The sequence below is a fragment of the Electrophorus electricus genome, chromosome 26, assembly GCF_041902795.1.
Source record: "Electrophorus electricus isolate QZ-2024a chromosome 26, ASM4190279v1, whole genome shotgun sequence".
NCBI classification, from domain to species: Eukaryota; Metazoa; Chordata; class Actinopteri; order Gymnotiformes; family Gymnotidae; genus Electrophorus; species Electrophorus electricus.
Genome location: NC_137522.1, coordinates 171,104 through 190,884, shown reverse-complemented (window position 1 = coordinate 190,884; position 19,781 = coordinate 171,104). Strand labels below are relative to the sequence as shown.

At 39.6% G+C, this 19,781-nt stretch overlaps 2 protein-coding genes across 4 annotated transcripts; both read right to left on the bottom strand.

The window, feature by feature from the left end:
- Positions 1-252: 252 nt before the first annotated feature.
- Positions 253-7,888, bottom strand: LOC145653838 (WAS/WASL-interacting protein family member 2-like). Of its 2 annotated transcripts, none has more exons than XM_081708212.1 (8): positions 7,559-7,888; positions 5,523-5,657; positions 5,156-5,288; positions 4,924-5,040; positions 3,887-4,495; positions 3,304-3,528; positions 2,356-2,457; positions 253-1,834 (listed from the first exon to the last, which is right to left on the bottom strand). In XM_081708212.1, exons 2-8 carry the CDS (start codon positions 5,583-5,585, stop codon positions 1,791-1,793), a joined length of 1,293 nt encoding a protein of 430 aa, XP_081564338.1. In that variant the 5' UTR covers positions 5,586-5,657; positions 7,559-7,888; the 3' UTR covers positions 253-1,790. The 2 variants fall into 2 exon arrangements, with proteins under 2 accessions (XP_081564338.1, XP_081564339.1); XM_081708213.1 differs by lacking the exon at positions 7,559-7,888 and adding an exon at positions 5,762-7,289.
- A 176-nt stretch (positions 7,889-8,064) lies between these two features.
- LOC145653836 (uncharacterized) lies at positions 8,065-19,440 on the bottom strand. Of its 2 annotated transcripts, none has more exons than XM_081708202.1 (5): positions 19,231-19,440; positions 17,476-17,507; positions 16,870-16,984; positions 16,399-16,577; positions 8,065-16,277 (listed from the first exon to the last, which is right to left on the bottom strand). In XM_081708202.1, exons 2-5 carry the CDS (start codon positions 17,476-17,478, stop codon positions 9,012-9,014), a joined length of 7,563 nt encoding a protein of 2,520 aa, XP_081564328.1. In that variant the 5' UTR covers positions 17,479-17,507; positions 19,231-19,440; the 3' UTR covers positions 8,065-9,011. The 2 variants fall into 2 exon arrangements, with proteins under 2 accessions (XP_081564328.1, XP_081564329.1); XM_081708203.1 differs by lacking the exon at positions 19,231-19,440 and adding an exon at positions 18,465-18,479.
- Positions 19,441-19,781: the final 341 nt, after the last annotated feature.

Sequence of the window (19,781 nt, the reverse complement as noted above, 5' to 3'; positions counted from 1 at the left end):
GATTGGTTGTCTAGGCGCATACGCCTATAAGCATCCAATCGAAGAGCTGGATGCGCTCATATCAAGGGGCCCGAAGTTTGAAGTCATTTCCTTTGTTGACACTGGCGGAAAAAAATTCCCGGCAAATATTTTAAACATTGGTTACTGAAAGACAGCGTGACCTAGCCAGTCCTTGTCTGCACTGGTGAAGTACATTACAATATATTTAAAAATGGAACAAAATCAATGAGTAAATAAAAAAGTTACACAAACTTCCCATAACCTTTTATTTCAGTTTTAACATGACAGTACACACATCCGCCTACAGATTCAATGTGAAGACCCGGCGGCTCAGGAAAACTGACTATCAAACCGTTATATAAAATTACATCTGGCCAAACAAAGTTGAGCGGACTCCCATCTGGCCATTTACCGCCTACATCCAGATAAACGTTTATGGTAAGAAAAGGTGTCTCCTGAAAAACGATTTAATGTTACATTTTCAGTATTTAATTCTCTATATTACAAACTTTACAATAGAAACATTTACTACGTTTCATATAGTGTAATATACATTGTTACAATTAAAATTCTCCATTAACAAACTGAGGTTCTATCTACTGGTACAAGTCAAACGTGACAGAATGGAAAAGGCAAATGTTTGGCAGAACGCTAAAGCAATTTATAAGGAAATTAGAGTCTTCAAGTGCAGCTTCTTCAACAGTTTGTCACATATCCAAGAACAGGCCCTTAAAATACACGACAGAGCCTACTGCAGACATTATGTGCTTAGTAGCAATTAGTGTTCTCTGTCAGTTTTAAGTATGTAAGCCAATTTAAAATCTGGCAAGTTTTATGGTTTCAAATTTCACAGACAAAAGTAGCGTCAGTTTTTGCAATTCACAGCAAAGGTAACAAATAATTTGAAAAAAAGGATTTACTGGAAAGTTGCTCAGATGTTCATATTCAGAAAAACAACGACCTTGTCCAAATGCAATAAATGATTCTACCAAGTAAAGAATTTAACAACTTCATCATTTTGGCAACAAAAAAATAATAATAATAAATCACTTAAACTCATATGATCTTGTCCAATATCTAGACACATTTCCTCCCATTTTAGGGAAAACATCCCATAATGGAGAACAAAAATATAATCCTCTCTCATCATTATGCAATTAATGCCGCTTTATGTTTCTCCTGCCCCTCTTATAGGGCTACCGATGATCAACAAGTGCTAACGGTCTGGTTTAGTAGATACCCTGTGGCCAGTCACAGAGAAGCTGGAATGCACATGTAGCACGTTTTTTGGTCACCTGGAGGTGTCAACCACACAGCTCCCTATAGGCACAATGTATACATTTTTTCTTTGCTGATCAAGGTCATGCCACAACACAGTGTCTCGGGTCTAGAGGTGCATGGGGCTGCAGCAGCTTGGAGAAAATTATTCAAATGATCTAGCTGGTTATTCAGTTATATGCAAAGGTGTGAGTATCCCTGTCAAAATGTTATGCTTTAGTTTTCATACATAGTTACTATTTATTTCCATTTTTACAAAATAATTAAAGACATGTATATAGTATGTGCAAAAGTTTGGACAACCTCTCTGTTATATTAATAAAAAATGGTTCCTAAGGCCCAACAATGCTCTTGACCTGATAATACTTCTATCAGGTAAATGCAAAGATCCCATGTTTAATTCTCTGTGCTAAAGTCAGCTTCTGGTTGCGTTTGCATACCGCTGAATTAGTGTCTTCTTACGTGTGCATGTGTGTAGTTGGATTACATTTATTTTCCACTCAGAGTGCAGTTCACCTCCCAACAGGTGGCAGAGGGGGAGCCCCTCGCATTACAGCTGCAGAAGAAGAGAAGGAAGTTTCTGTATTAACAAGGGCCACAATCTAATGTGAAAAGCTCAACAAACCTAACCGCACTTCTTATAAATTCTGCTCTTCGTCTCATCACTTGGTTCTTGCATCACCCAAGCATCACTGAAGTATGGAGAGATTAAAATTCAAAATAGCCATTTCAGTCACGGACCAGGATACTGTTCAAAAAAACCTGATCCACCTCACCAATTGTGACAATCTGAACTGAGTCATACATAGCTATGAAACTTTGCAGTATTGTTGCATTCAAGCGCAGGTGCTACTAATCCCTGGTATAGAGGTTAGAAGTGTCTTAACAGGAGTCACACTGCCTGCTGCACAAGCTCATGCCAAATTTGACCATCATACAGCCAGAGATATATTACTTACCTCATTCATCTTATAGCTGAATTATTAATGCACAGCCATTGCATAAATTACCAAGAGTGAAGTGCCAACAAATATATAACCCAGGATGTAAAATGAGTTTGGGAAAACTGGCTATTACCTCTACTGGATTTACTGGGATAGATCTTTGTGATCTGCTTGTACTCTTCTGGTGGGGGCAGGTCCTCCACAGGATGGAAGGAGTACCTGGACTCAAAATCATCTGAAACCAAACAAGGACACACAAACAGCTCAGACCTTAACTACTCAGTCAAGCATCAAACAAAGAATGTGTTTTTGGGTCTTTTGGAAATGTGTTGTAAAGAAGAAAGTGAAGAAATGTAAATTTAAACTGTTTAGACAATTCAAATTGTTTTAAAGAATTGTGCGTAAGCAGCTGAGTGTGTAATATCAGATACAAAACGAATTTAACAGATGTCTTGCAATTATGCTACATGTCTTGCAATTACTCAAAAACAAGGCCTAACCCAAGTCTGGAAAATTAGCTGTTAATGTAACAAACCACAATGTATAATTATTTTCTCACACCTTAAATTTCACAAACCAAACGCATTAGGGCAGAGGTTAAATCTCTTGTGGTGACACGAGAGCATACCCTATGTTTCTGCCCCAATCATCTTACAACCGAATTCTGAGAAACGGCTTTATCGATTTACACAGCGAGGAAACACAGTAGCATGATTTGAATTCCTGAGAAATCATTTGACTGCAGTGCTATTTTCAAACATGTATGACAATCAAGTTGCAGATAAGCTGATCTGTCATTGATCTCTGACAGGTACAAGATTTCTAAATAAACAGAACATTTAATTCATCAACTGCAAGCAAAGTGCTTCTCTTTGTGAAGAACAGCTGATGAAGGATCTACAGCCACAAAGTTTTGGAGTATTGTACTAAATAGTACCTCTCTATCTCTCCCTACCACAATATACACACAAGGGGGTGAGTACTTTCAATAAGTCAGCACACCATGTCATAGCACAAGGCTTGACAAACTGACCTGGTCCAGGAAGGTTCTAGGAACTGTGATAAGCTAACTCGGACTCACCAGAATAAGCCCTGGAGCCAGTGGCGTGCCCGTTGCGGACAGGTGGGGGTGGAGGAGCGTGTCCTGAGACTTGACGACCGGAGGATGCGAGTGGTGGAGGCCTTCCTCGGCCAGGTGGCTCTGAGGAGGTCTGTGAGGTGCCACTGTGCATACGGTATGGGGGAGGCGGCGGAGGAGGAGCATCTCGGATGCCATTCCGAGATCCGGTTGGGGGAACCTGGGGGGCTTTATTAATAAATACAAACACACAAACTGTTTAGTGATATGTGACGCTTAACAAAAAGAACTGTCCTACCAATGCATTTAACCTTTGAGTGGCCTTTTACAACGAGGTAAGTATTACTAATAAGTTTTCTAGTTAGCTCTGAGGATGCATTTAAGACATTGAGGAAAATTAGACGGCAGACACGAGGTTGTCTACAGGTTTGTGTACTTTTGTTTTCAGAATAGTCAGGGTAACAGATTTTATTTATTTGTTGACCAACATGCATGAGGCTTTAGCACATTTGCCTTCAGCAAATGGAATTTATAAGCAGTAACATTTCAAAAACAACCTTAGCAAGCATGACAGCAGCTGTGCTACCTAATCTGCGTCCCGGAGGCTCCCGAGCCGGTGGCGGAGGTCGGCCGCTCTGCTGGGCGGCCGGCGGAGGGGGCGGGGGAGGGGCTTGGCTGCGAGTGTTGCCCGCAACATGGGTCCTCCGGTTCAGCGAATTACGCCTCTGTGGCAGCTCTGGGGGTGGGTCACCATTAGTGATTGGAGGGGGCTGTCGGTAGGGTGGTGGGGGTGGAGGCACAGCTGAAGATACAGGTGGAGGGCGAGAGTTTTTCGAGGGAGCATCGCGTGCAGATGACGAGGGAGGGGGACCCTTGCTTGCGTGCGGTGGAGGCAGAGGCTTCTCACGACTAAGGGACGGGCCAGTGACCTTCTGCTGGGAAGCTGGAGGGCCACTGTTGCCACGGCGATTAAAAGGTGGAGGCGGGGGAGGAGCAGAGCTGCCGGGCTTCGAAGACGCACTGGCTGGTTTAGATGCGTCAGGCAAGGAGGGGCGGGTATTACGAGACGGCTCAAGGGCTGCAGGACGCTCCTCGTCGGCTTGGCGGCCCACGGGACTGCTAGTGCTGCTGGGAGTGCGCGGCACTGCAGGACGGGAACCGGGCGGCCGCAGTGCCGATCTGCCGGCGGTGCCATCTGCAAACACAAACACGTCCTCATCCACGCCGTTCACTCTGTACTCCACTTTCCTTACGGTAAGTGGTGGTCCCCATCCCATTACCATTGTTAACATTTACGTGGTATATTTCGTGTTCAGCACTGTAACAGTTCAACAAATCCAAAACAGGGTCCAACTCATTTTTTAATCTTTGTTATAACCACAGGGAACAATAACTAAGGTCAGAGACGCTTTATGAATATATGGCCACATTCAAAGCTAAACAATTTTAAGCCGTATTTCCAAAATCAGAGTTAATCCTTTACATCCAAACTGCAATCATGCTCCTTCACTCAAAGCATAATAATGTCTTATTTAATAAAATGATTTAAGCCATTTGAAAGGCTACAAGGTACAATATACTATAATTTAGAGGCTTTCTCCACGGAGGCCCTTCTAGAACTACCTCCCACTGGCCGCAGTTTGGGCACTCCTCCACTAAACAGGCCTCCCATTGGCTTAGACCCAGAACTGCCCCCAAAGCCCCCAGCACTGCTGCCTCCACCTCCTCCACCTCCAGATTCTAAGGAATCAAAACACAAACGCCCACAAAAACGATTAGCTACAACCCAGGTCTCGTCAAACATCATTACTATAATAAGAATTTCACTCATGCCGAGACCACACCAATGACCTACTCTCAAGAATGGGAGCACTTCTGTCATTAATGACGGTGACCTTCTTCAGCCTGGTCCCTTTGCATATATCTGACAAAAGAGCATCTCTTCCTTTCGTTTCATCTCGAGACAGTTTGGGTGGGTTGGTGTTTGCCTGTAAAAGAAGAAAATGTCGAAAAACAAGACTGAGCCAAAAAAAAACCCAACCTAATGTATTTAGCATGGCTACATCATGTTTGTAATTATGATTAGAATAATAGCAAACATGAAACATTCTCTGAATTGATTATTCAAGAGAACGGATTATTCAAGTGAATAATCAGTCATATCCAGTGTCTGTAGTAGTATGCTCTAAGTGTGAGTATGTGATGCGTTTTCTTCAGACTACCTGACTAAAGGCAGGGGCAGGAGGCGGTCCGGGCGGAGGGGGCGGGGGAGGAGGTATGGGCATCTTGGTGCTTCGCCGAGATCGCCGACCGTCGCCCCAATCTCACCAGTTCTCTTTATCTGCGCCACAGAGGCTCTGCCAAGAAGAAACACAAATACCTCAGTGCTGGTATGGATTTAATTTGGCCAAGACTAACACTTAACTTGGCATATTATAAAAAGACAGCTCCCGTACCCTACCTGGACATGTAACAGTACCTGAGTAGTTTACTCTTCTTCACATGCAAACAAGAGCCAGCATATTCAAAAGTGAATAAAACCCTGCTATTTCCTTCTCTGCTCTAATCACAAGTTCCAGATACTAAAGCTCCCCTAACCAGTCAGATGGGCTTGCTGACATGAGCAGAACAGCAGTGCTTCTTATACTTTCTTTCCTTGTACCCCTCTAGTTTCCAACAAGTTTAGAGAATGTTTTGCTACTCTGACTACACCCCTAGTTTTCAGAAATGTTTGAGCACGTTCACACATGAAGAAATCCATCTGAGTCACATGCACACACACGTGCGCGCGCACACGCACACAGGCACATACACCAGGTAAACAGAGATATGAGGTGCTACAAAGCTTGGTCGGTCCTAAAAGGAATGTCGTTAAGCAGGCTTACCAGCAACCAAACAAGTAACGGAAGAAAGGCTTGAAACTAAAAAGGTTAAGGTGATCAGCTCTCTGTTATGCATGCACTGGAAACACAGGAACCAATGCTACATTTAGTCCTCTCACACATTTAGCCTAGTTCTCTGTGATTTTGGAAAAAACTAAATTATCTTCCACACTCAACATGAAGGGGTCAGGTATGCTGCCACCATACATTCATAGGAAAGATATATTAACGAATAGTGTTTAACTTCAGGAACCTTTCAATTGTGTAAGGAATTATTTCAATGTATAACTGTACACATACAGTAATGTAAACTTAATGTTGGTTAACATGTCTATAATAAATCCACCTTAAAACTCAGTTGGCTTACCTAAAAGGGCTGTTAAAAGTTATCAGATATATTCAGTAATGTATTCAAATGAATAGCCCAAACTGAGCTGACACGACTGTTTTCAATGGTGTGATCAGTGTTTAAAATATCATTCAGCTCTAAAGTACTGGCGACAGATCAAAACCAGATGAAGATCTGTACGTTTGTCGTATGACGGTTAGGGTGTGGGTTAGGGTTAAGGTGTGGGTTAGGGTGTGGGTATCCAGTGGTAACCACAGTGGGGTAGATGCTGACACTCGTGCAATTTGGACAATATGGCACGCGCCTACTGATGGCGGACTTTTAGTCTATTGAAACCTCCGACGAATAAGACACCGGAGAAATCAGGGATTAAATTCTCTGTACCTTAGGGAACACGTAACATCTACCTCTCGGCACAGGTCCTATACCGATTGACTTAATGGTTAATGTACCATACACTGAATTTTCCCTAAAGCATCATTCCAGAACTCGGAACAAGGAAATGGATCAGCAGGTAAAATCCAGGACACGTAAAATGACGCGTATTGATCCATGCCTAGGCTGGCAAACTCGTGATGAGTTTTTAAACGAATTACATTTTTTAAAAGGATATGATCACAAATATAACAATAAATTTAACCCAGCTTCGAATTGCAATCACACGGTGACAGACTATCTGATCATATGACCGCATAAAATACCTGGAAACTCCATCATGGAGTGCTTCTGGAAAGCAAACCTCACGCACAGGGTGTTATCTTTGCAGAAGTTAAATAGTGTGTAAAAAAAAAAAAAAAAAAAAAAAAAAAAAAAAAAAAAAGGTAGACTATTGGCTGAACTGACAGTAACTCAGTAATGTAGAGTCAGATCGCAGCTTGATCTAAATGGTGCTTAACGAAGGATTCAGTTCGTTATATCAGAGTGCTAACAAAGTTTTACATGACAAATCATCAGAGCAACTCGCCAAGTTATCGCTTTCTGAGAACACACCGCATGTGAATACTTTGTCAAGCATATCTTATCTTACCTTTTGCTACTGAGCGATTCGTCTCTGTAACGGCATTGAAAGAAATAAGTTCAACAAAAAGAATCCTCCAGCAATATCAGACTAACTGACCGGTTACGAAGCAAAACTGGCAACTAAGTAACGTTAACTAATCGTAATCAGTTTCATGTTATCCACTTGCAGGCAGGGCACACTGGAAGCGATTCGAGCTGTCAAATCTTTCAGTCTACGTAAAAAAACAGAAATATTAAACAGACAGTAACAAGGCGCAACTGACATACTAAAATGACCCGTTTTTAAACTTTCCTCAAAGCAGATCTTGCAAGGCCGTTCGTGCTATAGGACTTCAGCAAACCCAACGCTACGAAACCCGGAAATCGCGAAGACGACACAAAATGGAGGCAGATCCCGAAGTACTACGATTAGAGCCGAAAGATATTAGTAATTTAGGGTCACTTCTTCATGATTTACCAGAAATCAGGCAAGCCAGGCAAGAGCCACCCGTTCACAAAAAGTTTCAAAAATGATTTTACCTAAGACATCCCACTTGTTAACAGGTGGCTGTAGGGAAAGTTAATGGCACACTGTTTTAAAGCCATTATGTTTTCATCGCGGTGCCTTCAAGTATCTAAAGTCTAAAGATAAGAAAAACCTTATGGCAGGTCGTTCACAATTCGGGCTAAATCCTATAATAACTACAATAATAATACTTTCTCTATATTCTGGCTTTTATAAACAACAATTATGTACACAATGCAAATTGAGACTCGAGATATCAGATATGCTTTATTGGATCTTGTATTTAAACTGTGGAATAAATAGGGACAGCAACACAATAGCTAGATCCTTTGCTTATTCTAAAACAAGGACCCATTATGTAATTTGCTCTCTCTGTGTCTCCCTTAACACCCTTTAATTCCTTAGACAAATCTATTACTGAAGGTACTGTTACATTGTAAGCTGTGAGTGGTATTCCAACTGATTCAACCTAAATGTTTAATGTTGTGAATACATCTTATTTTGCAATAAGAAGGAGAGGTGTATTTCTGAAAGCATTCATTTGAAACAACCATACAAACTAGTCATCACAATAAAAGCATGCTTTCAAATAAATAGTGAAATATAAATGTTTAATGATGATAAAATGAAACTGAGGGAAAAAAAACTGTAACATTAGATTACAAGATAAAATGTTTTTACAAGGACATGTTGTATTTACAAGGACATGTTGAGATATCATTACATTTCAGAATGTACATTCAAATATTCAATAGATTTCATGCACACTTTGAACAGTTCCTAGTTTCTTATATTCTATACCCTAATACATGTCATGTACATTTGGCACAGGCATTATACAGAATACTTATACATTATACAAAATATGAAAATTAGTTTCTGCCTTCTGTACATCAGTGATAAACTAGAAAACAGACCACTATCATTTTAATGTTCTGTGTCATTTTTCATTGTTTCACACTATTGTTAGGAATTTAAATTTTGACTTTTTTAAGGTGACATGTGGTACATCAAGATCTAAATTTGATACCAATGCATCCAAGTCTTTTGTAAGTTTGATACTGCCATTTGTTTTATTCTTGAGGGATACAGCCTTTAATGCAGTATCTGGAGCTTTGAACTCAGTTTCAGTAACTTTTATGCCAGGTGAATTTACCTCCCCTTTGCCCTTAAATTTAGGCAATTTTGAATCTGAGAATTCTAAATCGGGTACCTTAAAACTGGGAATATCCAGTTTTCTCAATGGCAGGTCAGTATCTGCAAGCGTAAGATCTGGTTTGGGCCCTTTAAGATCAGAATTGGTATTGATTTCATCAGCCATATCCTCTGCATCAAATTTAGGAGATGATGAGATTAAATTTCCCTTGAATTCAGAATCAGGTTCATTAAAATCTGGAATGTTGAATTTTGGGGTTTTTAGTCTGGATGTTTTGAATTTACCTTCAGTACTATTCATATTGGTTTCAGGAGATTTTACGACTTGTTTGGGCCCTTTTGTGTCAGATTCAAGGAATTGCACGTTAAAGTCTGGGGAATCAGTTCCTCCCATAACACCGTATGTCCCTTTAGGGAAACTACTGGAAAGACCAAATTCAGACATTTTTACTTTCCCTGAGGCTGCATCTGTATTGATCTCTCCTTTCATTGTGGGTGTCTTTATGCTAGGCCCAGAGAGTCCAAAATTAGGCATCTTAAATCTCGGTATATTCACTTTGCCTGATGGCAAGTCCATATCTGGAAGTGTCAGGTCAGATTTGAAACCCTGTAGATCAGATTTGGGTCCATCAAGACTAATATTATGACCACTAAGATCTGCATTCAATTTGGGGGATGACAAGTTCAAATCTGTTCCTGGTGAGTCTTGTCTAACTTTAAAATTAGGACCCTTAAACCCTGAGATACTAAATTTAGGAGTTTTTAATCTAGGCATGTTAAGTTTATCCTCAGGACCATAAATGTCAATATCAGGAGATTTCACATCTAATTTTGGCCCTCTCAAGTTGGATTCATGGAATTTCAAATTCATATCAGGGACATCAGTAACTCCCTTAATTTGGGGGCCTTTAATATTTGGTCCTTTAGGCATTTTTAATTTTCTTGATGGCAAGTCCATGCCAGGAAGTGTAAGGCCAGCTTTGGGTTCGTCAGTGTCAGGAGTGCTGATATCTGCATCCAGATTTGGTGATGAGAAGCTCAAATCTGGATGCTTCAAGTTTCCTTTAACATCAGTTTTAGGTCCTTTAAGTCCAGGCATGCTAAATTTTGGAATTTTGAAATTACCTGCTGAACCATCAATGCCAATATCAGGAGAGTTGTAATCCAAATCAGTGTCAAACTCAGGAGCTTTCATATCAACTTTTGGTGTTTTCAGAGTTGGGACTTTAATTTTACCTGTAGGGATGTCTACATTTACATCTGGATCAGTGAAGTCCGTTGAAATGATGTCCCCCTTAATCATTCCAGGTGAAAGATCCATCTTAGGTGCCTTTACTTTAGGACCTGATAGCGCTAAATCAGGTGTCTTAAGCCTGGGCATGTTTACACTGCCTGATGGTAAGTCTGTGTCTGGAAGTGTAAGTCCTGGTTTGGAACTTTTAAGTTTAGGTCCATCAATGTTAATGTCAGGAGCACTGATTTCTCCATCCAGCCTGGGTGATGACAAGCTAAAATTTGGATGTGTCAAGTCTCCTCTAACATCAGTTTTGGGTCCTTTAAATCCTGGGATGCTAAATTTAGGTGTTTTAAATTTGGGCATTTTGAAATTACCTGCTGGACCATCAATGCCAATGTCAGGAGAGTTGTAATCCAAGTTGGGAGTCTTCAAATCAGTTTCAGGAAGCGTCAAACTAATGTCCTTGCCATTGATTCCTCCCTTAAATTTTGGGCCTTTGAGATCTGGACTTTTTGGCAACTTGCCTGAAAGTCCAAATTTAGGCATTTTCAGCTTCCCTGTGGAAGCATTAGTGTCAAATTCAGGAATGTTAATGTCAATGTTTGGTTTCTCCAAATTTGGCACTTTCATTTTACCAGTATGGATATCTGCATCTAAATCTGGCATTGTAACATTTGGTTTATGGCCTTTAATATTAAAGTCAGGTGAATTAATATCTCCCTTAAATGTAGGAGCAGAGATATCCAATTCAGGTGTTTTAACTTTGGGACGTGAATGTCCTAAAGTGGGAATCTTGAAAGTTGGCATTTTCAGTTTCCCTGAGGGGCTATTTATGTCCATATCAGGAGATTTCAAATTTAGGTTTGGACCCTCTAAATCAGGTTTGGAAAGGGTCACGTCCATGTTGGGGGTATCAATTCCTCCCTTAAGTTTAGGAACTTTGAGATTTGGGCCTTTGGGCAAATTACCTGAAAATCCAAATTTAGGCATTTTCAGTTTTCCTGTGGGAACATCAGTGTCAAACTCAGGAGCATTCATATCAACGTTTGGTGTTTTTAGAGTTGGCCCTTTAATTTTACCTGTAGGGATGTCTATGTTTACATCTGGATCAATGAAGTCTGGTAAATTGATCTCCCCTTTAATCATTCCAGGTGAGAGATCCATCTTAGGTGCCTTTACTTTAGGACCTGATAGCGCTAAATCAGGTGTCTTAAGCCTGGGCATGTTCACACTGCCTGATGGTAAGTCTATGTCTGGAAGTGTAAGTCCTGGTTTGGAACTTTTAAGTTTAGGTCCATCAATGTTAATGTCAGGAGCACTGATTTCTCCATCCAGTCTGGGTGATGACAAGCTAAAATCTGGATGCGTCAAGTCTCCTTTAACTTCAGTTTTGGGTCCTCTAAATCCTGGGATGCTAAATTTAGGTGTTTTAAATTTGGGCATTTTGAAATTACCTGCTGGACCATCAATGCCAATATCAGGAGAGTTGTAATCCAAGTTGTGAGTCTTCAAATCAGTTTCAGGAAGAGTCAAACTAATGTCCTTTCCATTGATTCCTCCCTTAAATTTAGGGCCTTTGAGATCTGGACTTTTTGGCAACTTGCCTGAAAGTCCAAATTTAGGCATTTTCAGCTTCCCTGTGGAAGCATTAGTGTCAAATTCAGGAATGTTAATGTCAATGTTTGGTTTCTCCAAATTTGGCACTTTCATTTTACCAGTATGGATATCTGCATCTAAGTCTGGCATTGTAACATTTGGTTTATGGCCTTTAATATTAAAGTCAGGTGAATTAAGATCTCCCTTAAATGTAGGAGCAGAGAGATCCAATTCAGGTGTTTTAACTTTGGGACGTGAATGTCCTAAAGTGGGAATCTTAAAAGTTGGCATTTTCAGTTTCCTTGAGGGGCTATTTATGTCCATATCAGGAGATTTCAAATTTAGGTTTGGACCCTCTAAATCAGGTTTGGAAAGGGTCATGTCCATGTTGGGGGTATCAATTCCCCCCTTAAGTTTAGGAACTTTGAGATTTGGGCCTTTGGGCAAATTACCTGAAAATCCAAATTTAGGCATTTTCAGTTTTCCTGTGGGAACATCAGTGTTAAACTCAGGAGCATTCATATCAACGTTTGGTGTTTTTAGAGTTGGCCCTTTAATTTTACCTGTAGGGATGTCTATGTTTACATCTGGATCAATGAAGTCTGGTAAATTGATCTCCCCTTTAATCATTCCAGGTGAGAGATCCATCTTAGGTGCCTTTACTTTAGGACCTGATAGCGCTAAATCAGGTGTCTTAAGCCTGGGCATGTTCACACTGCCTGATGGTAAGTCTATGTCTGGAAGTGTAAGTCCTGGTTTGGAACTTTTAAGTTTAGGTCCATCAATGTTAATGTCAGGAGCACTGATTTCTCCATCCAGTCTGGGTGATGACAAGCTAAAATCTGGATGCGTCAAGTCTCCTTTAACTTCAGTTTTGGGTCCTCTAAATCCTGGGATGCTAAATTTAGGTGTTTTAAATTTGGGCATTTTGAAATTACCTGCTGGACCATCAATGCCAATATCAGGAGAGTTGTAATCCAAGTTGTGAGTCTTCAAATCAGTTTCAGGAAGAGTCAAACTAATGTCCTTTCCATTGATTCCTCCCTTAAATTTAGGGCCTTTGAGATCTGGACTTTTTGGCAACTTGCCTGAAAGTCCAAATTTAGGCATTTTCAGCTTCCCTGTGGAAGCATTAGTGTCAAATTCAGGAACGTTAATGTCAATGTTTGGTTTCTCCAAATTTGGCACTTTCATTTTACCAGCATGGATATCTGCATCTAAGTCTGGCATTGTAACATTTGGTTTATGGCCTTTAATATTAAAGTCAGGTGAATTAAGATCTCCCTTAAATGTAGGAGCAGAGAGATCCAATTCAGGTGTTTTAACTTTGGGACGTGAATGTCCTAAAGTGGGAATCTTAAAAGTTGGCATTTTCAGTTTCCCTGAGGGGCTATTTATGTCCATATCAGGAGATTTCAAATTTAGGTTTGGACCCTCTAAATCAGGTTTGGAAAGGGTCACGTCCATGTTGGGGGTATCAATTCCTCCCTTAAGTTTAGGAACTTTGAGATTTGGGCCTTTGGGCAAATTACCTGAAAATCCAAATTTAGGCATTTTCAGTTTTCCTGTGGGAACATCAGTGTCAAACTCAGGAGCATTCATATCAACTTTTGGTGTTTTTAGAGTTGGCCCTTTAATTTTACCTGTAGGGATGTCTATGTTTACATCAGGATCAATGAAGTCTGGTAAATTGATCTCCCCTTTAATCATTCCAGGTGAGAGATCCATCTTAGGTGCCTTTACTTTAGGACCTGATAGCGCTAAATCAGGTGTCTTAAGCCTGGGCATGTTCACACTGCCTGATGGTAAGTCTATGTCTGGAAGTGTAAGTCCTGGTTTGGAACTTTTAAGTTTAGGTCCATCAATGTTAATGTCAGGAGCACTGATTTCTCCATCCAGTCTGGGTGATGACAAGCTAAAATCTGGATGCGTCAAGTCTCTTTTAACATCAGTTTTGGGTCCTTTAAATCCTGGGATGCTAAATTTAGGTGTTTTAAATTTGGGCGTTTTGAAATTACCTGCTGGACCATCAATACCAATATCAGGAGAGTTGTAATCCAAGTTGGGAGTCTTCAAATCACATTCAGGAAGATTCAAATTAATGTCTTTGCTATCGATTCCTCCCTTAAATTTTGGGCCTTTGAGATCTGGACTTTTGGGCAACTTGCCTGAAAATCCAAATTTAGGCATTTTCATTGCTGGTGAATCAATTCCTCCATTAATTTGGGGGCCTTTGAGATCTGTCCCTTTAAGCAATGTTTTGGGTCCATCAATGTCAATGTCAGGAGCACCAAACTCTGCATTCAGTTTATAAGATGACAAGCTTATATCTGGCCCAGCCAACTCAGTATCAGGTCCTTTAAAACCCGGAAGGCTAAATTTTGGCTTTTTGAATTTGGGCATTTTGATTCTTCCTGTAGGACTGTCAATGTCAATATCAGGATTTTTTATTTCTAGATTTGGTGCCCTTAGATCAGCTTCTGGCAATGTAAACTGAGTGTCTTTGGCATCAATCCCACCTTCAATTTTTGGACCTTCGACACCTGGGCCTTTGGGCAAAGTTCCTGATAAACCAAATTTAGGCATTTTCATTTTGCCAAAGGGAGCACTGATGTCAAAGTCAGGAGTTTCAATGTCTGGAACTTCAGCATCAATGTTGGGCTTTTTGAAAGATTGTGTTTTTATTCTGTCTGCATGAATATCTACATTCATCTCTGGATCTGTGAGGTTTGGTGAATTTATTTTTCCCTTCATGTGAGGAGGTGAGAGATCAATGTCAGATACTTTTGCTGCAGGTTCTAAGAGCCCAAAATCAGGCATATAAAATCTGGGTGTTTTATGTTCATCAATTTCAATGTCAGGAACACTAATATCTGAATCAAGATTATGTGACATTCTTAAATCTGGCCTGTGCAAATCTTTAACATCAGTTTCAGGGCTTTTGAAATCTGGAAGGTTCAATTTTAGCATTTTCAGTTTGGGCATTTCAAGTTTCCCTTTAGGGCTACTGATGTCAGGAGTTTTCACATTTAATTTTGGACGCATCAAGTTACCATTATGGAGACTAAAATCTATATCTTGGGTATCAGTCATTCCCAGAAGCTTGGGGTCTTCAAGATCTGATCCATAGGGCAAGATACCTGACAATTCACCTTTTGGCTTCCCTAAGGGAACAGTAGATTCAAAATGAGGAGTTTTAAGGCCATACATTTGATTATCTTCAAAATCTACTTTTGCACTATCTAGGTCAATGATCCTTGTATCCACTTTAAAAGGACGTGTGTCATATTCTGAGGCATTCATAGTTCTTCTTGTCTTTGATACCTTTAAACTTTCGAGCAAAAATTCAGGGCTATAATTATATTTAGAGATAGCATCAATGTTAAGCTCAGGCGCTTTGACCCTACCATGTTTCATGTTGGTTTGACCTGATACTAATTCTGAATTATATTCACCAAGTTCAGGGGCTCTAACCTCACCTGTCTGGGCAAGATCAGAGCTCTGCTGTAGAAGGTCAAAGTTGTATTTATGTTCTGAGACACCATGAGAGTTAACCTTTGGAGTTTTAACATTGTTCTTAGATTTTTTTTTATTTGGAACTTTACCCACTGACACATCAGTCCTAACGTCTGAACTTGTGTAATTAACCTCAGGATCAAACTCTGACATAGCTCCTCCAAGATTTATATTTGGTGTCTTATCATGTGTGTGAAATTCCAGATCAGGAACAGCAGTGGTGAGGTTTTGTGCTTCTGGCAGATTTCCAGGCCTGGTTATTGAGTCACTCATATGTGTATCTGTACCTATGTCCATGTTGCACTTCTGTAGTGCCACATTTGGAATATAAGCATTAATGTTTGGAAATGTTTTCATGTCATTTTTGCCAACCTCTGGAGTGCGTGGGTTGTGTATAAAGTCTGTAATATCATTTTGACACTCCAAAGGCCCAATATTGTTAGCTGACTGTGAAGATTTTAAGGGCTTTTCCCTGCATTCTACCTTCCGAAGGCAAGCTGCTACATCCACCTTCTTGTTTGTGAAGTCCACCGCTGGCAAGTCATTTGGAAGCATATTACTGATGTCCTTTTTTGCGTTGTCATGACTCAAAACCTGGGCAGCTTTTTGCCTGTTAATGGAGCTGGTTGTGTTTTCTTGACTTCTTCCATCTGGGTTTTCTTTCAAAAATTTCTTGACTTTGGCATTGAAAAGCTTGTGGTAAGAATCCTTTTGTATCTGCAGAAATATTTAGTTATCAATTAGTGTTTTTTGTGTCACTATTTATTTAAGATAGTTATATTGTTAACTATTTTTATAGCTGTATTTATTGTGCATTTTAAATATGGTTACCACACACCTCATCTGGAGCTTTGATTCTATCCAGATTCCCCAAGCTCTTAGACTTTCTGGATCCTTTGTCCTGTTTTGCCAGCATTTGAACCTTGTCATCATATGGTTCTATTAGCTTCAGTATTTCAACCACTTCATTCTTCGTTAGGTGGTCAAAGTGAATAGTGGCACCAACAATTTTATCTCCTGCAACATCAATGGGAAGAACTTTTTTTGTACACAACACAAACTGAATAAAGTTTTGGGTTAATTTTAACAATGGTTAAATACACCTTAAAAAAAACACCTCCTTCAGGTCTTCAAATCCCCTCAATTCTTTTGCAAAGGTTAGTTGCAACCTGATCTACTATTCAAGTGCTCTGAGAAACCTTAAGTGGATTGTATTAGATTAAGGACGGAACTAAATTCTGCAGTAATGATGCAAACAGTGGTGGAGACATAACAGAATTTGGAAAGTACTTAAAACTCTTGAATTTACCTTCTAGCAGTCCCTGACTGGCTGATAAATCAGGGTTAATCCTGGATACCAGTACAGAACCTCTATCATCTTCCTCAAGCACAAGGCTGTCAGAGAATCTCCTTTGACGTTGAGGCTGAAAACATTTGGTGATAAGGTGTGTATTCATAAGTACTAGTATTTCTGTGTATGCAAATTGTTTTTCAACCATTTAGAAACATGGAAACCTAATTTATCTGAATTAAGATACAACTGAAAAATGTCTCACTTTGGTATGTATGCATGCATAAATACAATAAATAAATCTGCAATTTTATTTACATGAGTTATTTGTTCACATTGATTTTTGATCATAATTTCTTTTAGATATAGATTTTATTAGCTTTTTATGCTAAGTTTGAATCCATTGTTTACCATAAATTGTTAACCATAAACAAAAGCTTCAAATCTGTTAAATTAATAAAAATGTTCTGACACATCTATAAAGGTTCCCTTTAATATTTTTAATTTTGTAGACTATCAAGTTGTTTCCATCATACTTTACATAAAAAAAAACATAAGACGGGATCTGTGTGTTTAGGCAAATGTCATGTTAAAATAACATCAAAAACAATAATTAACTCTCACCATGGTTTTACAAGCAATACCAAGGCTCAAATCTGTTATAAAAGAAAAGAGAGAGATTATTGGATGAGATGGAGGTGTGTTAAGTTTCTATGTTTTGTATTTTGGAAATAACAAAATGGTGCATGGTAGTTAATTAGTAGTGTACAAGTGTTTTTAACAATATATGCGGTCTATGACAGAGACCATCATGCTCTGAAGGAAAGAGCAGTGTCACAGAGAGTGAGGAAGCTAAATGCATATTTTGATTGCCATGGCAGTGAGTCTGGATTGTTGATCAGAGCACACATATACCAGCTGGTAAAGTTGGGTTCAAGGCTAGGTTTACATCTACAGTTTTATGGCATTTAGCTGACGCTAGTATCCAAAGCGACAACAACTGACTACAATTTGAGCAATTGAGGGTTAAGAGCTTTGCTCAGGGGCCCAACAGCAGCAACTTGGCAGTGGTACCTTCACCACTGAGCTACCACTGCTGTAGGGATGATAACTTTGCTACAAAGTGGTGCAGGGGGCGGGCATGTCCACGGGTAAAGGAACCCACCCTACTGTGAAAGGATGGTGTGAAGCCCTCATGAGGGTCATGGTGTGACCCTGGCTGAAGGGTGAATATATGAGGGATACATAGGGTGTGTGAAGTGCATGGGTGTGTTCCCTGAAGGAGACAGCAGTTTTGTGTGTTAAGCAAAATGAACACCTTATGATGTTAACTGAAGTTGCATATAATTTGAAGTTGAATAGCAGTGCATATGTCCCTTAACAGTCTTGCTCCAACACAAACTAATTTACTAGAAAGAATTATTACCTCACTATGAGGTTAGAAATAAGTGAGAAATCTGATGAGCATATTAGCAACAGCACTATCAGGACTATGTAACAATTAACTCAAGCAGTGATTGTGAACATACCAAAAGGGACACTACAGTGGCTGTCATACAGTGGTGAATTACTCATATAGAACCTTTGATGCACATATTTTAAAAATTACTCACCCTACAGCTGTGCATTCTTTGAAACATTATCAAACAACCTAGGTACAGGTAGGCAAACAGACCCCAAACCTTAAGGTATTCATTTAATTGTTCTGGGACAGTGTATCGACGAGACTTAGGAACGGGTTAGGCCAGAATAAAGGTACTGTGCCACACCCTCTGGTTTAAACACATTTAGTGCACATTTCATTGGCAGTACATGCTGTTTTGACACTATTTGCGTTGACACTGGTGACAAAACTACAGATTTTGCTGTGCTCATATATCTCTGTACTAAGTCTAGCACCTGCTGTCGAAGCAACAAGTCATAAGTCAGTACTGACTGCTAGAATGATGTGTTTACTCTGATACTATAGGCATTATTTCAAGTTCAACTTGAAATATTGCAATAAAAACTAAATAAATGCTTTTACAAAACTACTTTCTGGTACACTGTAAAACCACTAGCAAATGATCATGTTAATCAGCATTGCTGCCTGATTCTTCAATACATCACATTTTGCATTTTAAAGACTTCATATTTTGAACTTAATGTGAGTAATAGAAATCCAATTAGAATTCCTAGATTTAGGAATGGTACATTTAATAAAAGTTATTCACATTCTCTGCACTTAAAGTCATTTAAAACTTACAGCTGTCAATTTGGACATAATTATTCACATTTGACTTGTAGCATAAAATATGATAAAAGTAAGTTGTTATGAAACTGCAAACTATTGCAGTAAATGTATCAAGTGACAGCCTATCAAATAAAGCAGAGCCTTACCTTGCCTTGGAATTAGACGGAGCTGAAGATTCCTCTTCAGTACTGTAAGTGGTCACTTGCCATGTTGATTCTACTTTGCTCTAAGAGTAAGACCTTGTTTACTGCTGCTCTCAGCTGGATGTTTATAGGAGGCAGAACACACACTGGAAGAGCCAAAAAACTGGTTTAGCTTCTGGGAATGTGCTCTGGTCATACACACTAATCTGAAAATTCCTGCTATGAAATGGAATGGCAACCGACCATACAGGAAAATCTTAGAATGGTCACACCTGTAACCTCCCATGTGACTAATGCACTCTTTGTTTCATAAAGAAAACTCCCACTTCTGTTCTGCTCAAACACATTGAAAATGATCATGTAGGGTGAAGATGATCTGGGTGGAGATGAGAATTTAACAATAAACACACCTGGTGCATGCTTGTGTTTATATCTTCTTCTCAACACATCATAACTATGTAAATTGTATCATTAATGGAATGGGCAGAAAACCCACACCTTTAGGTTAGAAGATGGTTGGTGTGAACTATAAGGTTAGAGTCTGAACTACAACT